The sequence below is a fragment of the Sminthopsis crassicaudata genome, chromosome 2, assembly GCF_048593235.1.
Source record: "Sminthopsis crassicaudata isolate SCR6 chromosome 2, ASM4859323v1, whole genome shotgun sequence".
Lineage (NCBI taxonomy): Eukaryota > Metazoa > Chordata > Mammalia > Dasyuromorphia > Dasyuridae > Sminthopsis > Sminthopsis crassicaudata.
This window is the reverse complement of record NC_133618.1, coordinates 129,611,701-129,638,427: the sequence shown is the minus strand read 5'-3', so window position 1 is coordinate 129,638,427 and position 26,727 is coordinate 129,611,701. Positions and strand designations below refer to the sequence as shown.

Genomic DNA, 26,727 nt, shown 5'->3' with positions numbered 1-26,727 from the left:
AGAAATGTGTTTTTTTGTACCAGTGTTTGGAATGTTATAGGATTCTCATATCTTCTGTATTTATATGGGATTAAATTAAAGTTGCATTGTTACTTGGTGTGTGTGTAGTTTCTTAAGTGATTGAGGAGAAGCTAGGGATAGGAGAAGCTAAATGGTTAGCCTTAGTTGAGAAAATAGACAGATTTCCTTGAATATATTATATATTAAATATATTATGAAAAATTTCCAGAACAATTTCAGCTGGTAGAAATAAGACAAAAATAGTAAATTCTTCTCTTAAAGCCTCTAGGATCAGACATGGATTCATGTGGGCCCAAAGTTTTATAAGTAAGGGGAGAAGAAAGGAATCTTAACCATGGGTTAAAATGATATCTTACATTTATATAGTGACTTAAGTTCTTTTTCGTTTTAACACTTTATTCATAGCAAAAGTGAAAAATGAATAAATGCAAAAATAATGACCTGAGCTGTCATCATTTCCTATAAAATTTTAATAGATACAAAGGTCATCACACAGAAGAGACCATACGAGCCTAGAAACCTTCTTGGCAGGCAAGCATTTAATATTTTTGCCAAGTAGAGAAAAATGGTAGCCAAGGGCAATAGTGCTCAGAATACAAACTCACTTGTAAAATGTTAGAAAGGATAAGCGAATTTATTAATCAATTAACCAAGATTTATTAAATGTCTATTCCATTCCTCACCTGGGATTTCCCTATAGCAATGAAATTAAGAGTCCTGTCCCTATTTTTATATCTACCATGTGCCAAGTACCATGCTAAATATGCAAAGGCAACTGTGGGAAAAAAAATCATAAAATATGAGTGATGATAAATATTTATCAATCAGGTCTTGGCTGGGATGGCAGGTAAGGGAGAAGTAGCACAACATACTTCTAAGTTTAATTTGCATATTAATATTTTCATCATTTTTGTCTGGAAAATTAAGAAAACAATTCTAGTTTGGGACATTTGCCTATTTCTAAGGTATAAATACTCACAGAGAATATTTTAAAAATGGTACTTGATCAGATATGGGCTAGCTTTAGAGTATTACTGGACTCTTGTACAGTTATCATTTGTACATATCTTGTACAGATATGATTTATCATATCAAGACCTTCCCCATCATGGTTTCTATATACCATGGGCCAGCATAAAAATTAAATGGGAATTTGGGAGGAGTTTTGTGGAGGACTTAGACAACATGCTAAAGCCAGCAGATGACATACAGCTTGTGACTAAATGTTTAGCCCAAAATTTACAATGAGTACTGTAAACACCCCATAAAAGAAAAAAAGAAAAAAAATTTTTGGTGCAAAGCAAGGATCAAAAAAATTTATGTAGATTTTCTAGATTGAATGGGTACCATTCACCTACCCTTCATAATGTAGAAGAGAAAGGTATATTACTAGCAAAGCATTTCTCTTTCATGAAAGCCTGATCCCATCTTTCTGAAAAGAAAATGTCACATATTTATTACCAAAAGATAAGAATGCTACAAATTCCTTTAAATATAGGTCAGTTATTTGATTATATATTTTAAGAAAAGTATTTATAGTTTGTTTTACTCTAAAAATGTACAAACACATACCTTCTCTCAGTGAATGTATATTCTGTAGCATAAGCTATAGGAAAAGCTACAATTTTATGTATCAAAGAAGTCACAGACTAGATCAGTGGTTTTGAAAAAAAAATTAATCACAAGTCCTGATCAGATTTTCTTTAAGAACATGAATCTGTAATATGATTATATTTACTTATTTATACATTATTTAGATATACTAATAAGCTAATAATTATTTATTCCATGATTATATAAATATATATTTATACATATAAATATATTTATACAAATTTCTATGAAAGAAATTTTGAAAGGATTAAATTACAAACAAAATAATGTTTCATTCTTGATTCTTGATTTAGTAGGAAGCCACTGCAGTTTAATGAGTTGGTGAGTGATATAGGCAGAAGATAGTTTGAAGTGGGTAAAGACTTGAGGAAGTGAGCCCCATATGGAGAATTGTTATGAGTCCAGGTGAAAGATGATGAGGTAGTAGACTGATTTCAGAAAGGTCTGGAGAAACTTAACGGGAACTGATGCTGTGTGAAGTGAGCAGAACCAAGAGAACATTATACACAGCAACAACATGATTTCATGATCAACTTGATGATTGTGGTTCTTTTCAGCACTGAAGTGATTCAGGCCAATTCCAACAGACTTGTGATGGAGAGAGTTATCTGCCCAAAGAGGAAACTGTGGGGACGGAATGTGGATCATAATATTATTTTCAGCATTTTTGTTGATGTTGCTGTTTGATTTTTTTATATTCTTTTTCATTTTTCCCCTTTTGACCTGATTTTTCTTGCACAGCATGATAAATGTGGAAATATTAGAATTACACACTTTTAACCTATATTGGATTACTTGTTGCTTAGGGGAGGGGAAAGGTAGGGAAGGACCTGGAAAATTTTGGAACAAAAGGTTTTTCAAAAGTAAATGTTGAAAACTATCTTTGCATGTTATTTTGAAAAATTAAAAGCTATTATTGTTTTTAAAAAAGAAAGATGACGAGGTCCTATTTACTGAGATAAAAGGTGTGAGACAGATGTGATACAAGTGATAGAGATAAAAACAACAAATTTGAAAGTTGATTGGACAAGATAGAGTTAGGAATATAGGATGATGCTAACATTATGAACAAGGATGTCTATATTGTCTACTGTATGAAGTCAGTCTATGGTACTAATATCAAAGCATCCAAGCCTAACCATCTTGTTTGCCTCCCTCTGCCAGAATGGAGCTCTTACCTCCAACAGAGTGCTTTCACAGTCAGTGATGATGGGAATGGTTTTAATGGTAAGTATGGTGAGAGAAGGATGAATTTTACCAATGATACTTAACACTGCTGCTGCTGTGGGAATTTTGATAATTTATAATTGATGCTAGGAGTATTAATTCTAGGCTCATAAGTGGAATAATGGGAGTTTAGAGAGCAAGGGATGGAAGCTGTAGGAAACTCTTAGTTTATATCTAACACAATGCTTTTTATCTGCTATGTGAGAGTTATTGTGAAAATGGTTAGGACAAGACCACTTTCTCCTCAATCGTCATTTCATATTTTTAAAAATAATATATATTTTGGGGGATTAGGTCATAACTACACATTTTAGAGAATAGCCTAAATAACTGTCAGGGTCCTAGACTCATGCTCCATTTTACATTTATTCCAGTTCTAGCACCTAGGGCTAAAGTGAATGTAAAAATAAATCAGATTACAAGTATCTTAAAAATTAGAGAGTGCCAAGTCCTTCTTGCCTTTGAAGGACTTTCTTGTCTTAGTCATGAAGAGAAAATCATTCTCTAATGAGATCAGGTCCATCTTTAAGACTAGATCAGATCTCTGGTGTTGCCCAGAAAGCATTAAATGGAGAACATATGAGATAGGGAAGAATGATGAAGTTGGAGGAGAGTTATAGGTGATAAAAAGGAGAAATAAAATGATTTCTTGGAAGATAATGTGGCTGCTAAGTGAAATAACATTCAAATTCAAATTTTCAGACTGATTTTGGTCCCCATTTTCCAGGCATTTGCTGTTAGGGGGAAGATGGGTATCTCTAAAGCTATTGCTGCCTTTCTTGAGGTTTCCTATCTTTAAAAATGTGATGCTACTTGAGATTCTATGCCTAACTTCTTGTTAATTCAGTTCAAATATGGACATCTGAATTATTGAAATTAGAAGCTGAAACCAATAACAGCCTTGTGATTGGCAGAGTGAACAGTAACAAACATTGAAGCTTTGCTTTCTAAAATCCTTCTGGGCAAAAGCTGGTTACATTCAAGAAACCTGGGCAGCAGAACCTTATTTTTGGTAACCTCACCAAGCTCTTCACATTGATTGAATGAGAGATGGACATAGATATTAGAACTTGCTTTGGGGAGGTTGAAATAGCCAAGGTTAATTTACATATTTATAAGACAAAACTGTTTCAACTCTTAAAAAAAACACAACAAAATATTATGTTGCTGTGATGTTTTTTTTTTCCCTTAAATGAATTACCTGAATAGTATTTCCCAAGGTTGCATTATTGATAAACACAAGAAATGTATCTCTAGGAAATCCTTTGAAATTAGATTCTAAATCCACATTAATTCCAAGTAAGTAATGAATATCAAGAGGCATGGCTAGGAGTACAAGAGATGGATGACAGAATCTAGTTATTCTTTTATAAGACAGGGTGAGTGTTTAATTCCTTGACACTAGTAAGTCAGGATTTGTTTGGGTTTGGAAGGAAGGGGGAAAAAAAAACTCAGAATTTGCAAGTGTCACAATATACCATCATTCTTCAACCTCTGAGATGAATTTATCAAAAGAAAAGAAAGGGATATCAAACAATAATAACAAAAAAAGACAGTTCTAATTTTTCATAGAGCCAGAAAAGATGGGAGGTCATTTAGAACTCCTCCTCTCACTACTATTCATCTTCAGGCATAATCACTTAAGTATTCCAAGCAGCAAAAAAAGGCACTAGTTTTCCACAAATAGGAAAACCTTTATAATTATCTCAAGGAATGAATCAACATTATACAAACTATGAATGATTCACCCAAACAGATTATAAGAATATGTAGCACTCCTTGTGTGAAACTGATCTTCCCCAATGGCAGATATGGACATCTCCACTCATCCCATTCAATAAACTCCAATAGCTCCCTATTACCTCTAGGATCAAATATAAAGCTCTCTGTTTTGGTGTATAAAGCCTTTAATAATCTGGGTCCTTCCTTTCAGTTTCCCTTCATCTTAAAATCCTCTATTATTCTATGATCCATTGATCCTTGTTGTTTTTGTTTTGCAAAAGATCCCATCTCCAGACTTGGAACATTTTCACTGACTATCCTTCTTACTTGGAACTTTCTCTCTCCTCATTTCTGTCTCTTGATTTCCTTGATTTTATTTCAGGTCTTAGCTAAAATTCTATTTTTGCAAGAAGTTTTCCCTCATCCCACTTAGACGTGGTATGTTTCCTCTGAGACTACTCAAAATTTAAACATATATGTGTGTGTATTATGCATATATTTATGTAAATGTGTGTATACATCTATGTCATTCTTTGTATGCCCGATACTTTGGGTAATACCTTGCACAAAGCAGGCACAAGTCAATGCTATTTCACTGACTATCTGACTTCTGGGACTACATCCTAATTCTCATTCACAAGCCAGGGGCTTAGACTAGTATCCCCACAGAGTTCTAGAAGTAATCCTGGAAGTTCCTAGGGTTTCTAATATTACTGTTCATAAGCTTCTATTGGTGCATTTCCATCAGTCAAACTTCATAATACCCTTTTAAAAAGGATTATCTCTTAAGTGGATATAGCAAGGAAACTCACCTTTCCCAAATTACTGGTATACTCTCTTTTTAAATATATAATGTCTCAGAAAAGAGTATTGTCAAATCTACAACAAAATATCAGTAATGGACATATGGAAGGGAGCCATTTGCCAAAGGTGTAATTCATAGCTCCTAATTACTGGAAGAACTTTATTCCCTTTGGGATTTTTCATTCACTTCTACACCCCTAGGGTTGTTGACTGTTTAGAATCCTGAAACTGCATTTCCTGAGTGTGTCCAGTTTATCCTCAGTGTCTCTCAGTCCCTAAGGCAGATATTGACTTCAGTCACTGTTTCTCCTGGGATGTTGCTTCTCATCTAACTGCACCTCCAGATCTTCTGCCTTTTAAAGTTTTCAGATTTCAAATACATACTGTCTCTGCCTACTTGATGTTTTTTTTAATTCTAGTATTTGATTGCCTTCATTAAGTCTCTCCCTTCTTCAAGTTAGATGCACTGTTTCCTACTATTTCAGTTTCTCCAGTAAAATAGTTTATGGAAAGAGTGAAGGAAAGAGAAAGAAGCAAATTCTCTTCTCCTAAAAAGGTATTCTCATTCAAGCATCTAGAAACTTTGGCTCCTAAATTTGGATTCTTTTTTCACTTAATTGCTTCCAAACTAACTTTCTGGTTTTTAATATTCTTGACCTTCATTTGCCAATCACAAGGCATTTCCTGGGTGGTATCATCTGCCTTTATATAATGACCCCCCCAAGCCCTTTTGATACTTTCAAAATAACCAATGAATTATTCATTTTGTTGAATGATTGATTTAATCAAGATATTTGGATCTTCTATGATTAATTGGGTTGACCTCTTTCATTGCACAGTGTGTTAATGTTAACCATTCAAAGTTAGTAATTGCTATCACATCACATTTTAATAAGGATATTATTGATGAACTGATGTCTTGCTTAGAATTACTAGGGTGTAATAGTTCTTAATTTCATGCAGTACAATGATCTTTTAAGGATAACTTTTCATATTCTAATGTGTTTCTAAGATTTCCAAAGAGTGTTATGTCTAATAACCTTGGGAGTAGTAGTAATGTGAGTAATATTATTCCTGTCTTATAGATGAGGAACCCGAGGCACAGTTTAAATGACATTCCCATGCTCACTTGGCCATGAAGGGCTAGGAATATCAAGTCCAGGACTCATACTCAGCTCTTCTTACAAGATCAATGTTCTAATAACTGGTATTATTAGCCTTTCTTTCCAAGTGAAATTTTCTTCTTTGTGGCAAGCACAGTTCTGGCTGGACATATTTTTGGTTCAGATGCCTATTTCTTTAGGATATAAAATATCCCCTGCATTAGAAAATCAGCTGTCATAACCAGCCTTTCCTCTATTCCCAAAGGATGACAAGCATTTCATTACAGCTAGAGTTGTGGCAAAATCTAATGCAGACAATTTCTGCAGAAATGTCCCATGAAAAATACATACTAATTTTGATTAAATACCCAAGGGCTCCATTGGAGTTGTAGAAAATGAGTTAGTACTGGCTATACAATCATCAGCTCTCTCCGAAAGAGAGAGAGATAACAAACTTATGCCAATCTACCAGGGCTTTTTGATATTCCAAAATGAAATATGTTTCCCAGGTTTGTACATATTATAGCAGTTTTAATAGCTCAAATGATCATAGCCCATGTTTCTTTTTTAAGAAAATACTTCGTATAAAATACAGTATTTGTATAAATGATTCTAGAACAAGGTTGATGACTTCTCAGTTTTCAGAAAAATAGAAACCGAGAGCCAGGTCTTGTATTCATGAAATTGTGTGTTCAGGTCCTGCATCTGGCAAGCACTTGTTTTGTGATCGTGGTCAAATCTCTTCATCTTTCATATTTCCAGGCTGCTCTCTAAAGTAAGATATAGATGGGTCACAGATCTGTATTGGAGTTTCTATGTCAGGAATGAAGTTTTATGCAGCAATGAAATCACAGATTTGAATGGGGGGGAAGAAAAAAAAGGATGGAATGGGGAAGAGAGGAAAGGGAAATAAGCAAGACAAAGATGGAAGAAAAGCAAGAGAATGATGAGAAAGACTTCAATTACCAAGACCTTTATGAATTAGAATGTTGTGAAACAGATCAAGGCAGTTTAGATAAAAACCACTTGATATATTAAGTAGGAGGCTTTTGAGACTCTAGGCTACTTTTATTTGTTTTGTTTAGATAGAGTGAAGCTGTACTCATTTGTACCTATGTTTAGAAAAGTGTTTATATGAAAATCTCTGGACCTCAATGGTCCATTGAATCAAATATTGTACATCCAGGGACAGAGTAGGGTAGAGGTTGTAGAGAGGGAAATTTTAGTTGGATGCTGAGGAGGAGAAGACAGAACTTTACTAATTAGCTTTCCAAAAGGAGCTGACCTTGGAAGAGAGTAAATTTCCTTCACTGGAGGGTTTCAATTAGAGGCTTGTATGATCACTCACTGAGGAAATTGTAGAAAGAATATTAGCGTAAAGTACAGATTGTACCAGATTTTCTCTGGGGTCCTTCTTAACTCTGAGCTTCTTTGATTGTATGATGTAATAATTCATCTCTGAGCCAGAAAAGGTAGAAATTCTTAAATTGTTGTTCACCCCTTAGTGAATAATTAACTAATAGTGCTTTTCTTATGCATTGGGATAAGGGAGGTAGAGGGCTGTCTTTGTCTGCTGATGATAATGGTCAGGCATGTCAATTAATCGTCAATTTTTTCTTTTAAAATAAATTGCCATAAGCAGGTGAAGGACAGAGCAAAAATCATCAAGCAAAAATAGGGAATAAATAAAATCTACCAATACATAATGGGGATAAGATCTTGAAATTAAAAGAAGGGATGGTATTAATATGCCAAAAAATATTCTCAGTAAAGGAAACTTACTGGGAATTTTTTTTTTAGCCATATAGGTCATAATGTCAATTGTCAAGTTCTAGAGAGTTGGCTGAGACACCAAGAGTTTATTTGACTTTCACAAGGTTACACAACTAGGTCAGAGGTGGTCTGACTCCTGGGTCAGCACTTTCTCTGCTATCCCATACCATACTCCTTGCATGGTTTGAGGATAAGACCAAGAGCCCAATACAGGATGACACAATTGGAAACAGATCTTAAGTCTACCTCTTCATTAGATTTCATACCTAAATTGGTGAAGAAAAGTCAGGGCTAGTACAGATCACCACTTGACACTATCCGGGGCTCAGCAAACTTGCTCCTAATTTATAGCAACATAGCTGATGGGGCATTTGAAACCTGTGCCTACATAAAATCTTGACTCTGAACCTTCTAATTACCTATCTTTATCATAGGACATAATTTTTATTCTGACATTCCCTAGTAGATAGGTAGAATAAAATGAGGTTGGACTATGCTATCTCTTCAGCTGCTTCTTCTTCAATCCATTTCCCTCCCCATCTCTACCTCCACATCCCATTCCTGCCAATTCCTTTCACTGAATCTTTCTAATGCTGGTAATATATAATCCTGGTTTCATCCATGCCAATCCACCCATAGTGGCCACAAAATTTCAGAATATTCCTTGTCCATATTGACACTTCTACTTTCTCTACCACTATCATTATGACTCAGTTAGCTATTTTAATTCAAATGTTATTACCTATTCCAGAATTTGGTAGCTATTATCTACTCCCCTACCACATTATTGTTCTTTCCTCAATGATTTTTAGTGCTTGACTTTATATAGTCTTGCTCTCCATTCTGATTCCTTCCCTTATTCTAAATTTACACATGCTAAAATTTTCTCAAGTATCATAACTTCTCATTTAGGAAATTACTCATTTCCCATGACCTATTGCTCCATTCTACTTCAAATACATCATGGGATAGCCATACAACTGATATTGCACTTTTTGTTCTATCCTGATTGTCCAGGCTTTCTCTACTATGCTACAGAAATTGCTTCACTCTGCAAGTTCACTCCATTCATTTTCTCACATTGGAGGTGTACTCCACTCCTCAGTTCCCTTCTTCTGACTGGCTGATTCCTCCCAAACCTCCATTTTAAGGAATATGCCCAGCTAAACTATGTCATCAATCCTCTTCAGGATATAGTCTCCTGACTTTCACTACTGTGATCCTGTGAAGCTAATTTACCTCATGGGCTCCTTTTGAACTTCCTTTTTTTGTGTTATCTTCCCTCATTACAATGTAAGCTTCTTGGGATTAAAGAAGTCATTTTTGCTTATGTGTATATTCTCTGTACTTAGCACAATGCTTCACCGATAATAAATCCTTATAATGCTTTTTAAAAATTTTAAGCAACTTTTTTTTTTTTGCTAACTTAACTTGCCTCATATTCATCTAAAACTGTTTTCTTTGTACATTAAATAACTATTCATTTCTCTTATCTGATCATAACCTTTGTCTTTCTCTCCTAAAAATGACTTTTCATACTTATCCTTACCTTTAATCACTTCATCTCTCTCTCCCCTGTCAGACATTCTGTCCTGTCTATATTCTTTCCCTTGCAATCTTGATCCCTTAGAAACCATTTCAACTGGGCAGTTTTCTGCTCTTGATTCTTTTGTTCCTTTATCCAATAACGAAACACACCCTGACAGACCCCAAATCTGGATTACTCCCAACAACTATCTCCCTTACTTCTATTAATGTGTTGAAGAACAGAATTGCAACACATCACAAAACTGTACTGACTAGGTCCATTTATAAATGTGTGCTAGTTAATATCAACTAAGCTTTTACTTTAACTAGAAAATCCTACTCTTCTATCAATCTATGAACATTTATTAAGCACCTTTTTCCCCTCAGGAACTATGCTAAGAGCTAGTATATAATGAAAAGTAAAACAAATAGTCCCAACTTGTGAGGAGCTCATAACTTAATGGAGCAGACAACATGCAACCAACCATATAAAAATAAGTTATACATAAGTTGGATATAATCAACAACAAAAAAAAGCATTAGAATTAAAGGAGTGGAAGAATCTAGAAAAGCTTCAGGGAGAATGTAGGATTTTATCTGGTGCTTGAAGGAAACTAGGAAAGCCAGGAGATGGAGTTGAGGAAATAAAGCATTTGGGACAAAATGTGAAAATAAGATGTCTGAAGATAGAGTTTGATATAAGTTTGAGCAAGGAGACTAGTTTTACTTCTACTTAATTCATTTTCTTGGTCATCATTAATGAGCAGTTCTAAACCTTTTCTTCTCTCCTGAAGCATTCTACTTTAATCTACCCAAGTCTTTCTGCTGAATATCCCTGGCCTTGCAAGAGATAGATAGAGACCAAGAGAAAGAGAGAAAGAGACACACAAAGACAGAGAGACAGAGATAGAACGAGAGAGACAGAGACACACAGAGAGACTGAGAGACTCACACACAGAAACAAAGACAGAGAGGGAGAAAGAGACAGAGACTGACAGAGAGATTGTGAGAGAGACTTAGAGAGAAGCTCTGAGAGAGACGTATTCGATAAGATCTCCTTCTCTCCTCCTTGTCTCCTACACATGGGAAATCATGTCCCATTATTTCCTCATTCACTCTTATCTCTAATGATATGGGGGTTCACAATTTTTTCCCCAAATTCCATTCTTTACAATATCAATTTCATCCGGCCTACAATCTACAATCTACAATCACGGTCACCACCTTAATTCAAGATTTCACTTCTCTCCTGGATTATTGAAATAGACTTCCATTTGCTCTCTCAATCTCCAGTTCCTCCCCCATCTAATTCATTCTCCACAAAGAGGTTCAAGCTATGTCTGCCCATGCTACCCCCTTCTCAATAAAATATATAGGATCCCCATAATTTCAAGGTTAATGTTTGACATTTAAAGCTATTTACAACTTGTCTTTTTCCTGGTTTTCTAAACTTTTTACATTCTGTTACCTTGCACGTATTATGTGATCCGGCCACACTTGCCTATTTGTTCTCCTCCACATAGGATCTTCAGTTTTCATTCCTCTTCATCAGCTGTTTGCTATATTTAGAATATTCTTGCTCCCAACCTCTTAACTCTTAGAATCCTTACCTTCCTACAAGATTCGGCTCAAATGCCACCTAACTCAGAAGTCTTTTCTGAGTCCAACCCCTTAACTTGTTGCTTCAATTTCCCATTATCATTCCCTTTAAGGTTACCTTGCATTTTCTCTGAAGCATTTACCTCACAGTTATTGTGAGGATTATATGAGATGTAACCAGAGCCACAAAGGCCATTATATGGGACCCCTTAACCTTAGGTTATAGATATAAAGTGCTTAGAAATGAAAGGTGTTTAGAATGGTGTCTGACTTACAGAGAATGCTTATTTCCTTCCCTTTCTCTGCCTTTATCTTGTATATTCTTATTTGTTTTCTCTACTAGAATGTAAGCTTCATGAGAGCAGGGAACTGTTTTTGCTTTTTCTTTGTATCCCTTGTCTTTGGCATAGTACTTTAGAATATAGTAAATATTTAATAAATGCTTGTTGATTAATTGATTACCGGCATTATAAAAAGGTATTATAGTTATTATTATTAATAAGATATTTAAAAAGAGGTTAAGACATATGTACTATGATTAAGTAGCAAATTATTTTTCCTGGTACTAAGTTAGCACTAATACTTAAGAAATGTTAATGGGTCCTGGGAAGAAAAACTATTTCTGATTTCTCATTAGTATAAATTCCACAGCAGTTTATTCAGAAAATCCATGGTTTTTGAATTAAACTGAAGATGGCTAGGAGTTAGTAATCTTGATGGAGGGATGTTGGTAAATCATACCATTTGGCCAAAGTTCAAATCCATCTGTCTATAACTGGTCATTCAGGACATCATTTAAAAATTAAAAGGAAAAAGGAAAAATTATTGAAAATATTCTGAAATTGATCTCTGCCTTAAACCATTGTTTCTCATAATGGAAAGATGAAAAGTTTCCCCAACTGGTCTCCAAGAACTATAGGGCTGCAAACAGTTGCTTGATGACTACAGAAACAAATACTGGGGCATCTAAATTGAAAAAGAATTCCTTCACAGACTGCTTCTTTTTACCGCAATCTTTTTTAAGTCTTTCAAAGTTTTTCTATTATTTTACACAAGCTAAAGTTATGGAGCTTTTAATAGTTTCTTCATGATGGTTATATAAGATATTTATGGTGATAGTGACTCCAAGATGATTTGTTGACAATTCAATATTTTTGTGTGGTGATGGTTATGATTGTTGCTTTTATTTTGTACTTACTACACAGCAAAATACTCCATCCTTACTGTTTGTGAAAGGCGTCTCTTCTTCATCTCTACATTTCCATAATTGCCCTTGGATTCTAAGTTATGAAGACTAATATAGAAGGTGGCAGTTCCAAGACAATAAATATATGTGAGAATCTATCATCTGATTTTGAGGCTTCCTAAGCTATGGTGCCTTTGCTAGAAATATATATGCCAATGACTGAAAAATGAATAATTAATACAACTTTCACATAAAAACATGGAAGCTAGAAAATAAACAAGTAACAGCTTTGGAGAACAGAAAACACTAACACATCACCTTCCTTTACTCCTGTTCAGTGTTCAGGCACTGCTTCATTTCTATTGGTAAACAAGTGTTTTCTCGCTCACTGTCTTAAAAATCACAGATTGAACAAATTTTTTTTTTGAGACAAATGTAATGATCCAAGCCTAAAATAGTAGGAATACAGAATAAGGATAACAAAAAAGATATAACTTTTATGGAGAGACTAAACATATATGAATGTTTTCATATTATCATTGGAGCTATTAAAAGATGCTTACTTTCTATGACTAGCTCATTTAAGAGGAATCTTACATGATTAAAAACAACACAGATGAAAATGAAAGGTGTCCATTGCTCAGTTCAATGCATAAAATGACGATATAGCTATAGGCAAAATTTGTGATATTTAATACAAAACCTATGGACCTAATACCTCCACTTTGCAGAGGTAAAAAACAAAACAAAACAAAACAAACAAAAAAAACATACCCATATGTATGTATACATGAGCACACACATACACACTGTCCCTGCACCAACCTCCCCTTGCCATGCTCATTTGTGTCTGGGTTTTTAGCAGAGCTGTTAAGTAGAAAAGTACCTCTCTATGGAAATACTACAAATTGTCCCTGGAGTAAGTGGGAGGAAGCAAACTTTCAAATGGGACAAAGGAAAGGTCAATCAGACATTAGGAAGGAGACAGAGAGAAATAAATGTTGATGGTTTAGGGATCACTGCTGGGGAACAATAATTTAAAGACAATGAAGCAGGGGGTTAAGGAACTTCACAAATACTTTCCAATTTTACCCAGTTATTCTTAGTTTGTCATGGTAAATGTAGCTTTTACATTGCAGCAGGAATGTGTTCAGTGCTGTCTGAATTGAGCACCTTGGAATGAAGTTCTATATGTGTATGTACGTATATGTACTTACAGGTGGACATACACACATATACACATATATTTGAATATATATAGAAGTACAGGCACGCATGACACACATACTTGTATGCATACACAATACAAATATATATGTTTGGTATCACTTTATGAATATATATGTGTATATGTTTGTATATTTATATACATACACATATGCTTTATGTGTATATACTTTAATGTATACTTATAGATATATGTACATATATTTGACTGTCTATAGATATGTGTATGTATATATATATATATATATGTATTTATTATTATATGCTCAAAAATAGTGATCAATAGGCACTATTTCCTATGCTTATACTGTCCTTAGTCCATTTCACTCATTGAAATCTTACCTTTCTTTTATATTCCAATTTAGTTTCATTTGTGTAACTTTCCCTGATCCCAAGCCAACAACTGTATCTTTTAAATTTTGCCATTTTATGTCTGATATTGTACTACATAAAATTGTCTATTATATTTATTTCTGTATATTTCTTATCTCCTCCCAAAACTATAAATTCCTTGAGGATAGAGATCATATTTACCTAATTTTGTGTTTTTCTAGGTACTGAGATTGCATACAATAGGTAGGTAACAAAAGTTTGTTGAATGCATTTTACATATACTTCTCTTGACCAGAATCCCCTTGTTGTTATGAAAACACAGAAAAGATAGAAAAAAGGCTAACCTGAAATGCACAAGGGGTGTTATCCACACAATAGACTCTCAGGTTGTAATCCAGGGAGTTACAAGACATGCAGCCAAAGACAGCCACCTTGAGTTGCTTCACAGCACAATCGGTGATGGGTTCTCCAGCCAGTGCATATGTCCCAAAGCTGTCCAGGAGGACATGACATGCAAATGGGTCCAAGAGGCAATAACAGGAAGTTGATTCATCCTCCACTGACATCACCTCCTGTTATGGAAATAAAAGACACACACATACACAAACACACACAAACACCTTTTAAATTTATTGACATGCAATATTTAAGATTCATTCTACAAGTTCACATTCCTGCCCCCCCCCCAGAATATTTTTCCTTTTCTAATTGCCTTGATGCTTAATACAAGTCTTTCATCAATCATGATAAATACTTTAATCAGCAATTGTAGTTATGGTTATTTATGGTACAATGAATTTCTATTTAAGTAATAATAACAAAATATAAGCAATTTCAGCATCATTTAAAATGTCCTAATATTCCTTGTTAATTTTTTCAATGTCAAGTTAAGAAATTGTCTTGAATATCAAAATCAATAAGGGAAATTTTTATATTGGTCTGCTTTTAACTACCTTTTTCTGTTATTCATCAAGATAATTCATATTTTCATCATAGGTTGTTTTTGCCCTTCAGCATAACAGAACCATTCATGAAGCCCCATTAAACACTCGGCTTGAGTAGCTCTTCCTGCTAAATTTCACCACTTAGCTCTTAGCTATTTGTAATTTGCTAGAGCTGGAAAACCAGAACCCAATGCCATCTCCTTAACAACAAATCTTCAGTACAAATACACACATACACACACACACAAATTACTGATAAACTAGTGAAACGATACAGGGAAAAGGAAACTAAGTTAGTAAAAAAGTAAAGAAAATAAAATTTTTTAAAATGCCAAATGAATTGATATATTGGGTCATAAAATTTAAAACTTAGAGCTATGATTATGGAGTCTGCTTTTATTTAACAGATGAGGGAACTGAGTCTCAAAATAATAAAATAAGTTGTCCAAGGTTATATGGTTATTAAAAATAGAAGGCCTATTCAAAATGATTCTAGGTTGTAGATCTAGAAATAACTTAAAGATTATTGAACCTGTGTTTATGGAGGAAATTAAAGCCCTGGGATGTAACTTATGTAAGTACATACAAGTAACAAGTAGCTAAGTCACAATTTTAAACTGAGTTCTCTGACTTCAAATCCAATACTCATGCCACACTGCTACTCAAACTGGTGTTTTCTCCATGATATAATTTTGCCTGTTCTGTTAAGGAAATTCATAAAATCCATAATTCCAAGGAAATTTCTTCCAAATATAAAAGTATTGAGGGCTTGGAAATAGGATGTATGTATGGATCCAGGAAACAAAATCCTGAATAAGGAGATAGCTATAATGTTGGGGATGCTCTTCATCATCTGAAGATATAAATTTTTTTTTTAAATAGGTAATCTTTTCTTCCCTCCTTTTCTGAAAACTTCTCCTGAAAGCAACCTACTTCAGGTGGAAACTGGGTACCCACGGACAGATTATACAAAATAGCAGTGTGTGTGTGTGTGTGTGTGTGTGTGTGTGTGTGTGTGTGTGTGTGTGTCTGTGTGTGTGTGTCTGTGTGTGTGATGTATGTATATGTGGGTGTAGTTGAGGGGAAAGGTGCACAGAACTGTAAGATTAGCAGGACCATATACTTTGAGGGGGTGAGTAAAGTACCACAAGGCTGATAAAACTAGGCTAGGCTCTGAAGGGATTTAAATGACAAACAGAGGAATTTATATTTGATCCTAGAGATCATAGGGAATAACTGGAGTTTGACTAAGGAATGACATTCAGACATGCTTTAGGGAGATCTCTTGGCAGCTGGGTGGAGAATGGATCTGAGGGAGGAAGAACAATTGGAAGAAGCTGCATCATGTTTAATATATATTGATTTACTTGCCTTCTAGGGGAACAGTTGGGGGGAAGGGAGCGAAAACATTTGGAATACAAGGTTTTTCAAGAGTGAATGTTGAAAATTATCTATTCATATGTTTTGAAAATAAAAAAAGCCTTAATAAAAAAAGAAAGAAAAAGGGAAAAGCTGCAGGAGATAAGAAAGGCAGCACATTCAAAAGATAATGTGGTGGCAGAAACACTAAGATTTAGGCATCCTTTGATTGTGTAGGGTTGGGGAGAAGGAGGAAAGGATAACAGAAAATTGTGAACCTGGAGGAGTATAAGGATGTTGGAGGCTCAACAAAATAGATAAATTTAGAAGTTGCTTGATTTTGGGGGGAAAGTCACTGCATTCTCTTTTGGATAAGCTGAATTTGAGATACATATGGGGTATTCAGTTCAAAATGTCAATAGTCGTTTGAAGGACTGGAGCTCAGGATAGTGACTAGGGTGAAGATCAGACATTCAGATGATAAGTCAAAGAAAGCTATGTGTGCGGGCATGCAGGTGCAGCCCTTTTCTCCATCCTCAATCCTCTATCTTTTGTATTTGGCATTCTGACACTGTTGTTTATATTCTCCTTTCTGTATTTATGTAGCTCTATTCTGTTCTCACTCTCCTCCATACAATGTGGCCACTCTTCAGTTTCTGTTGTTGCCTCATCATCTGGGTTATCCTAATTATGGATGTTCCCCAAGCTTTCATCCTATGCTTGCTTCTATTCTTTTTCTATATTCTCTTTTGGTGACATTTACATTTAACAATCATTTCAGTGTTGATAAGTGCCAGATATATCTGTCCCATCCCATCCATATCTACATATTCATCCATTATCTTCATCGGTTCCTACCACCATTTACTTGTTGGATACTTCAATCTGTATGTTTCAGAAACAATTCAAATTCAACATATTCAAAGATGAACTCTTTTTTTTTTCCAAACACAACCTTTTCCCCAAATTTCCTTGTGTCAAAAGAATCACTACTCCTTCAGTATTCCAAGTCCCTAACTTACTCTTGACTATCTATCCCACATATATCTAATTTGCTAAATCTTTCCAATTCTTTCAAAATATCCATGGTTTTCCCTCCAATCACACAACTATAAACTTATTTAAGATCCCTGCTTCTTAAATTGTGGTTCATGACCCCGTAGTGTCTCCAACTGAATGGAGGTTGTGAAATTAAGATTTATTATCAGTAAATGTTTGATTTGTATATCTACTTCATATAGCAATATACCTGGGGGGATCACATAAAATTTTTTTCAGGGGAAAAAGGACTGCTAATGAAAAAAGCTTAAGAAGCTGTAGTTTAGACCTTTATCACACAACCAAATTAATGCAACAGTCACCTAATTGATCGCCTCACTTCAAATCTCACCATTACAGTCTATCTCACAAACTGCTGTCCAAAACAGTATAGATGATTTTCCTTAGGTGTAGATCTGACCATATGATACTCTTCTCAAAAAAAAAAAAATTCTATTGCTTTAAAGAACAACCTATGAACACCTCTCTTTAGCTTCTATGCCTTAAATAGCATGTTTCCAACCTCTCTTTTCAACCTCACTGAACAATTTTGCTGTTAAATAGCCAACATTGCTCTCTCACAGTCAACACTTCATCTTCAATCTCCATGCTTCTGTATTGCCATCCCCTATGCTTGAACTCCCTCTTTACATCTTCATTTCCTTTTAGATGCAGTTTAAGCCCCATCTTCTATATGAATTATTTTGTGATCCTGCCAATGGCTAGAATCCTCACCCCCAAACTGCTTTATATTTTGTATTCTTTTATACTTGTTCCCTTTAAATTCATGATTGTGTGTGTGTGTGATGTGTGTAGTGTGTGTGTGTGTGTGTGGTGTGTGTGAATTGTTATATTCCCCATTTGAAATTAGGCTTTCTTTGAGTAAAATTATTTCAATCTTTTATTTTATTTTTAATTTATGAAATAAATAAGCATTTCTCTAACATAGTAGGATGATTTAAAAAATAAGTTGATTGCACATGAAACTGCAAATCCATTATGTACACTCACACATGTATTTCTAGTGCTTAGCACAATGGCCTGATACATTATAGATGCCTAATGCTTACTGATGACTAATTGATATAAAGATCTTGGAGTCATCTTCAAGTGAATGATAATTAAACTGAAAATGTCACCAAATAAAAATTGTAGAAGAGAAGGGTGTTTATTACAAGGTTTGGATCATACTCATCATTAGGGAATTACATAGTACTTAGTAGTATGCTCTTGTTTTTTGGAATATGTGTGGTAATTCACAGTTCATTCTGAAAGCAAATCAGGAGTTTGGATAAATTATTGTTTCTGATCTATTTAATTCCAAAATACAAGTTCAAATAGGAGAGGATTAGAACTGAGCACAAAGAGGTACATATCTGAGTAGATATTTAACTGTAACTTTTTCCCCCATTGTCAACGCTGAAAGGATTGATTGTAAAGGGTTTATATAATATATGACCCCAGAGAAGAAATATTTAAAAATCATGAAACAAGCAATAGAGGTTAAGTTCACCTCCTAGTTAGGATTCCTCACCAGACATACTATTGTTTTGGGGAAAAAAACTTGGTCTCACCTCCCACTTGCCCTGTTGGGTCCTCTTCTTCAAATGAATATTCCAGTGCTCCGAACTGACATCAGCACAGTGGGGTATGGTCAAGGCAAAAGGAGTGGTGACTACCATGTCTGAAGGACCACAGGTAACTTCAGGACTCAGGAGAACTTCTGATCCATCTGGTTGGAGGCTTTGTTTACATTGGAGGAAAAGAGGAAACATGAGCCAAAAAGAAGGGTGAGTCAGCATAGCACAGTCATATCTCATGTATTAACAAGTAGGGTTGGGCAGAAAAGAGTGGTACTTGAGGGTTGAACATAAACCAAGTTTTCTGCACTGCTCACAGCCCAGAAGATGGGTCACACACATGCAAAATAATTATATTTATGCCTAACAATTTTGCTGTAGAACAGCTGAACAAGGCTCTCAATAGTTGATGCCTACGGAGTGAGTTAAAGCCCGCATTTCAATCCAGGATGTAGGGAAAGGGGAAACTGACAAATGCCTACTCATATTTGCAGTGCAGAGTTGGAGAAAGGATGGGGATCAGGGGGCAGAACCACCAAAACCCCTCTCCCAGCTGCAATGCAAGAGCCCTACTGATGGAACACCCAAGTCCAAATGTTCAAACATGATGAAAACAGCTGATGCTGACAATGTTGCCACCAGATTCTTTCCTTCCAATAATACTATCGACAATATTTTCATAGTAGTAAATAATGACAATAACTTATTATATAACAAAACAGCCCTTCAGCTATGTGCAGATTGAGTGTTAACTTTCCTCATTTTGAAAATGTATTTTCTGCCAATGCACAAATATATAGGTTATACATATTGACAGCACAGCAGACAGTTATAAATATGCATTTTCAAATACATGAATATAGATCTTTCAAATCTCCCTCGTTTGGTGTCTAAATTTAACGTCATCCCACACAAACCTGGTGTTCACATTTTTTATTTTGTTCTCTGTATTGTGAATAATTCATAATGAGAATGCAGAGTCATGAGACAGATGAAAGAAAATGACAGTTAACAGAAGGAAAAAAAAATCCACCTCACTGAATGAGTTCCTATTTCATTTCTCCTTTTCTTTCTTCTATTTCCTTGTCTCTTGGGAGGTAATTGCGAGTTCTAGTACAATAGTTAGATGGAGGATCCTAGGATGTTCTTTTCCCCATCGGCCCCTTTTCTCAATTCCTGGATAGAGGGTCTTGGATAATTTGCATTGTCTTTCCTTGCCTTTTTTTTTTTTTTAAATTTATAAAATTAGAGGCTTACATCAGGATAGAGTTAATGTTGAGGCTCTTGGAGGAAAGAAGTATGAAAACTTCTTAGAAGTTTTGAAGTATGAAAATATTATGGTTCCTAAAGTTGTAGATTCACAGATATATAATTAGATATGATCTAATCCAACCAACTCATTTTACAAATGAAGAAACTGAGGCCCAAAGAGCTTACATGACTTGCTCAAGATGACACAGGTAATTACTGTCAGAATCAGATTTGAACACAGAATATATGATTAAATCATCACTCTTTCCATACCAGCAGGTATGAACGATCAGTAACCAGTGATTGAAAAGGCTTCCTCCTTGATAACAGATAGAAATCCTGTTTCCAATATTCTTATAATAGCTTTTATACAAGCTCATGAAACAGGTCATTCACACTTTAGTCTCTAAATTATTTTGTTGACATTATATTCTAATGATTTTCTCTTCTTTTTTCTCTTTCTCTCTGCCAATGTCTCTTTCAACCACTTTCTCTCTGTCTCCTCTTTTTATCTTTTTTCTCTCTCTCACTCCCCCACATGTTAAGCAATTGCCCTTGTATCTTGTTATCTGTGATTTGCAGCTGCAGAAAACAAGATATTTACCTCAGTAAGTCCATCATCTCTGGCCTATGGTAGTTATCAAATCAACAACTGGCACATACCTTTTCACTACTGCCTCACAAAGGCTTTTAGGTTTACTTAAAGTTAACTACAGTCCCAAGTTGGACAATTCCCACCCCTTTCTGGAGGCAAAATACAGGTGAAGCTGAAAATCATCCTGCATTGACTCTCAGGCACCATGATCAGATTAAGTGAGCCACAGGTGATGAGTCTCCAAAGGAAGTAAGCTGAGCTTTTGGAGCGGAAGGGCAAAAACAAAGGTTTTTTTGAGGGGACTAGAGGGGGGCAAGCAAGAGGGGGTTTGGAAAGTAGTCCATTAGCCATTGGGAAGTCTTCATGAACAGCTTAGAACAATGTGCTCGAGGTCTGAAAAACGTAAAATTTAAATATGTGCTATAACCAGCATGTGGCAGAAGCGTGGACCATTGCCAGGGGCCATTAGGGAGGGTTAAGCAGTTTTTGTGTAATTGGTGCCTGCATTCATCATGTACAGGAATAGCAGGGATGCTTGTGAGTGACCGATGACAAGCTCTCCTAAAAGAACTATTTAATTGCTTTCAGAGAATCATCCCCCTTGTTGAACATATTGTTCAAACATATGGGAATTTGGGGAATTATTTAATGCCAAATGAACTGAAATCAGCTAATTAGATGAACTCTCACACTCATTGTGAATAGCAAGGCTCCTTTCTGTAATAACTTAAACAGCATTAGGAGTCAGAGGCAGTACATATTGGGTATTAAGCAAAGCATGGGATGGGAGCTTTGCATAAAGCAGATACTGGCTATTTCCATAAGTGCAAAGTAAGTAAATCAAGATTTATATCTAATCCCCCTACAGTGAAAATAATGTGAGTGGGTGTAGAGTCTCCAGTGAAGGAACAAAATATAATCTCTCCATTTTTCCATGATTAATGATAATTTGCCCTTTCCTGCCTCCTTCTATCTGTGGCAATCAGAGGGCTTTACAAATATTAATTAACACTCATCACACACCTGTGGAGGCAGGTGTTTCAAGCATAAGGTCACAGAGAAGTCAATCAAACTGATAAGAACAAAACCCAAAATGCCTGACTCATACTCTCCTGCTGGAGTAGTACAGTACTATATTTTACTTCTCTGTTATTGCTTTCTTCTTGGAGTTCTGCCTTGATGCCTTACTGGGCTTTCAAGTAACCCTGAGTTCCTGAAGGAGCTACTCTGAGTAGTCTGCCTAAGATGGAAATACACTGAAGGTAGACCTGGTGATAGATGTGTCTGTTGTCCAAGAGCAAAGAAGCTACTCTGAGCATTTTTGTCAGGCTTAGGCAACTCAGGACTTCCTACCAATGCACATAGCAATGAAATAAAATTATATTAAAAATATCTGGAAAAGGTTAACCCCAGGAGTTTCAGTCTAATAGTCTGCCACCTAGACTTTCTTAAGGGAAAAACAAAACCATAACAATAATAACCATATCAATGAGACTAAACTTGAGAATCATATTTCATATTCTAAGTCATGAATGAGGAAAACATGGCCATGTTTTTCTGGTAGAGAGTTTGAAAATTTGAGATTAAAAATCCCTAATTGCAAAAGCAAAAGTGAAATATATAAACAAAGGGAGATTTTTTAAAAATTTAAACATTTGAAAAATGAAAACCATAATGGAGTTGGTATGCTTTTTCTTAACATGAGAGAGAAAAAGACATTGTATAAGCTTTCTGAGATAGTATAAATTGAATTACTGTTATCTGTAAACTAACACCTTTGTAAAACAGTATTCCAAAAGTCTTAGATTTGTACTATATTAGCAACCCAATGTAAAATACCTAGCACTAGAAATTATCTTTAAAAATCTGCAGTCTAATGCCCTAGTTTTGTAGAAGAGAAGCTGAACCCAAGAAAGGTTAAATACCAAGGTCATCTCCAGTTGCAAAGCCAGGATTTGAACTCAAGTGTTTTGATGTCAGATCTAGCACATGTACCACTATATCAGGATGACTCTGTAATCCAATCTGTAGGATACAATGCACATATGAAGGAGAATTATTCTAGACCTAGAGGGAAATCCTGATTGTGTAAACCTCAGATTCTAAAAACTATAATTAATATAAAGCCAGTCTTGGTGGAGATATTGGCTTCTTATAGGCTAGCTTAGAAAGGAAAGGTTTGTAAATTTAAATTCTAACCCTCACTGAGCTGCTAAATGTCCTGGAGGAAATTGCCTCATGTTCCTATACTTGGCTTTCTCCATCTTAAAAAAAGTAAGTGGTAGAATAATGTGCTTATGAAAACATATGGGAGCTACCATGACTGGTGCTGCAGAAATGCTGACATTTGTTATACTTTATGGATACCAGAATTCTGAGAAAGGGACAGCACTAGGAAAAATTATGAAGCAGGCAAGAGATGTCTAATTCTATTTAATTACATAGCATTAAGTACCTACTGTGTGATGGGCTTTGTGATGGTATATTATTCAACTGAACCTTCATTTCCTTATAGATCATTCTCCTCTTGTCTCAGTCAGCAATTTTATGAAATCCACCTATTGCCCAGAGGATTGATTTGGACAGTTCTGGCCAAGTCTTGCCTCTTTATTAGTTTCCTAAAGACTGGAATTCCTTGACTCCTATCTCAATACTGATCCCCACTGCTAGGCCCTTTTCACTATGAATAGAAAATATTGAGTAAGAAAAGTTGATAAAATTCATAGGAGCAGTTTTAGAGTGGCTCAGACTATAATTTTCATCATTTTCCCAGTCTTAGTATGAAGATCTCCACTCTACATGGTGACCACACAAACAGAGGAGATTCAAGTACCAACACTTATGAAGGGAATCCAGGCCTCCTATTTTTACTGCCCTAACCATTCTCAGTTATTGTTTCTTCTGAATTCACTGCAGAAATTACTATGTATTTTCTCCCCATCAAGTATAGTTCAGTTGGAGAGAAGATTTACTATCCTCCTTTATAACATCTAACTCCCTTGAATACCTCTGAGGAAATGCCAGCATAATCAAATGCTACTTAGTTCTCTCCTATTTCCTAGTGTTAAGGAAAGCATCTCAAAGCAACCTTCCATTGTTCCAATGTCCAATGAGACATTGCCTCTGTTATTTTAGTCCTCTAGGATCTACAGTACTCTATTTTCCCTATCAGAATGTGACAATCCTTCCTTTTTGGGGAAAACAAATCAAAACAAAACAAAACCAAAAACAACAATAACAAAAAAAAAAAATAACGCTTTTTTCTGAGGCCCATTCAAATTTCCTGCTTGGAATAATATGACAAATAAATCTGGTGTCAATAAACTGATAATGCCTTACTAATGATATACCTTTCCCAGGATGTTGTTAGTATTATTACCACTAATCAAAGCATTAAGAGTAGGATTACCAGTGTCAAAAAGAAAAATATCTTATATCTATAAGGCCTATGTTGATTTACAAAGCCCTTTCATATAAATTGTCTAATGATTTTCATCCAACTCTGTCAGATAGGGACAAACAAGGCAAACATTATTTTATTGGTGGAATTAGCAATAAATATGGAATCATATTTTACTGGTGGAATAAAGATACTTGGAGGATTTAAATGATTTGCCCCAAGTTACAGAAAAAAGCAGCCTGCAAGGCTGAGAGAATTAAGGCTAACTTTTTTGACCCCAGGTGAAACTTCCTGTTTTTATTTTTCATCTAATATAATTACATTTTAAGAATCTCCTTTGGAGCCTTCTGAAGGAGAGCATGGTAGAGAACTAGGCCTGAAACCATAAAGACCAGGATTTAATTCTGCTTTAGACATGGAGGGACAGGGGTTGAGTGAGGGAAGGGGGAGCTATATGCCTTTGAGCAATTAAAGCTTAACACTGTACAGAGTTTTGGAACAAACTGTATACTGACTATGTTGCTGTGGGGAAGTCACTTAACTATTCAGGGCACTAGGCAACATTTTAAGATGACAGTTTATAAAGAATTGATGACCTGATTGATAGCTCCCAGGTAAGGGACCTCCCCATAGCATTGAAACCACAAATCTAATCCTTATTCTTATCCTATTTCTGATACCTTAAACCATAGGGGTGAGTAATGAAAGGAATTCTGAGAGAGGGTCAATGAAAAGAGACATATTTCAGGATAGGAAGGGGAGGAAACCTTGCTCAAACTGAAAAAGACATGCTTTATAAGAAGGAGTCTCTCTACTATCCCTCTCCCTAGGATAGTTCTAAAGGGGATAAAGCAGGACAAGAAATTGGTGTAAACCTCAGAGTTATATTGTAAAAGTCAAGTGATAAATTTATATATGTCTAGGTACATTCTGCAGTATAGTAATGGTGAAAAATGTGACTTTATATAGGGCTGGCTTTAGAAAAGCAACTGCTTAATAAGATATCTAGAAGGGCATCAAAGCAGATTTTGCCTCTATTCTTAAGATTCAGGAGGCTGTAGCTCAATATGCAAGATGTTGTCTCCTGCAGGCAGGAGAGTCAATTCCTAAATTCTAGACTTCTTTTGCCTCCATTGCTATTGATTTTCTCCATTAGTTAATTATTCCTCCCTGCTTTCCTCCTTATATGTTATTGGGTCTATATTATAGATAAATTTTGGTTTGATCACCTTTACTCAGCAGATCATTTAGGAAATTAAGACAAGCAATTAATGATCATTTTACAATGTCAAACCCCAGGTCAATATATAATTAAATCATATTTTAATAGAATGAGCATAAAAAGGCAGTTGGATGGGAGCTGTACTTAGTCATAACCCTGGATATGGGGGAGGATGGGGAGGAGCTCAAGAAAGACAGCAATTCTATCCTCCCACTTCCAATCCAAAAGTAGACACCAAGTTTTAGCTGTTTTTCTACTGCCTTTAAACTTACCAGTATTTTTCTACAGTGTCAATTCTGCAGAAATCTCAAATTTTTTTCCGGTTCATCTATATATTTTTTTCCTCTCAGCCAGAACATTTACTTTACCTATGAGCCCCATTTAGAGAATTTGGATAAGCTCCATCAAGATATATTATAGAATCATATAGGATTATAGATTTAGAGCTGAAAAAGACTTTAGAGGAAGTGAGAGGATGAAAAAAGAATTTATAACATACCTACTATGTGCCAGAAGCCTTGCTAAGTAATTTACAAATAGTACTTCATTTGTAGCTAGCAGGACTAGCCCTTTCATTTAATAGAAGAGGAGACAGGCTTAAGATTAAGTGATTTTCTCAAAGTCATACAGAATCAGTATTTGAACCCAAGTTTTGTGACTGAAATCTAGCATTCTTTCCACTGTACCATTTTATGATAGTCCAATTTACTTAGATTCTGAGGATACTATTGCTAATAGAAGTTTCTTAAGGGCTTCTGTGAAAGATTAACTTAATTTTTACTTACCTATCTGAATGCTAAGGAGGGAAGATTTATTCATTTGTTTATATATATATATATTTTTTGGAGGAGGTAATGAGAATTGAAGGGGGGAAAAAAGGTAAATATAACAGGATCAGGGGAAGAGATTGGCAGAGGAAATGACCATTTGCTTCCCTTAATTTTTATACAAGCTTTTACAGATCCTGAATCACTGATCAATAATTATTCTTTGTGTAAGATGCTCGAGAGTATCTGTGGAGATATAATATACATTTTCATTCTTTAGTTATTTTAGTCATGTATACATTTCATGACTGCATTTGGGACTTTTTTGGTGAAAATACCTAGAATGTAGTTTGCCATTTTATTCTCCAGCTCATTTTAGAGATGAGGAAACTGAGGCAAATGGGGGTAAATAACTTGCCTAGGATTTTATAGCTA

At 35.2% G+C, this 26,727-nt stretch overlaps 1 protein-coding gene across 8 annotated transcripts in view; it reads right to left on the bottom strand.

The window, feature by feature from the left end:
- The window catches only part of UNC5D (unc-5 netrin receptor D), a 770,467-nt gene that overhangs the window by 54,005 nt on the left and 689,735 nt on the right, over nucleotides 1–26,727 (bottom strand). For all 8 annotated transcript variants that reach the window (XM_074287224.1, XM_074287226.1, XM_074287225.1 and 5 more), the window contains 2 exons: nucleotides 19,052–19,220; nucleotides 14,481–14,708 (listed from right to left, as the gene is read on the bottom strand). In XM_074287224.1, the coding sequence (XP_074143325.1) occupies nucleotides 14,481–14,708; nucleotides 19,052–19,220 (397 nt within the window). The remainder of the gene's footprint in view (nucleotides 1–14,480; nucleotides 14,709–19,051; nucleotides 19,221–26,727) is intronic.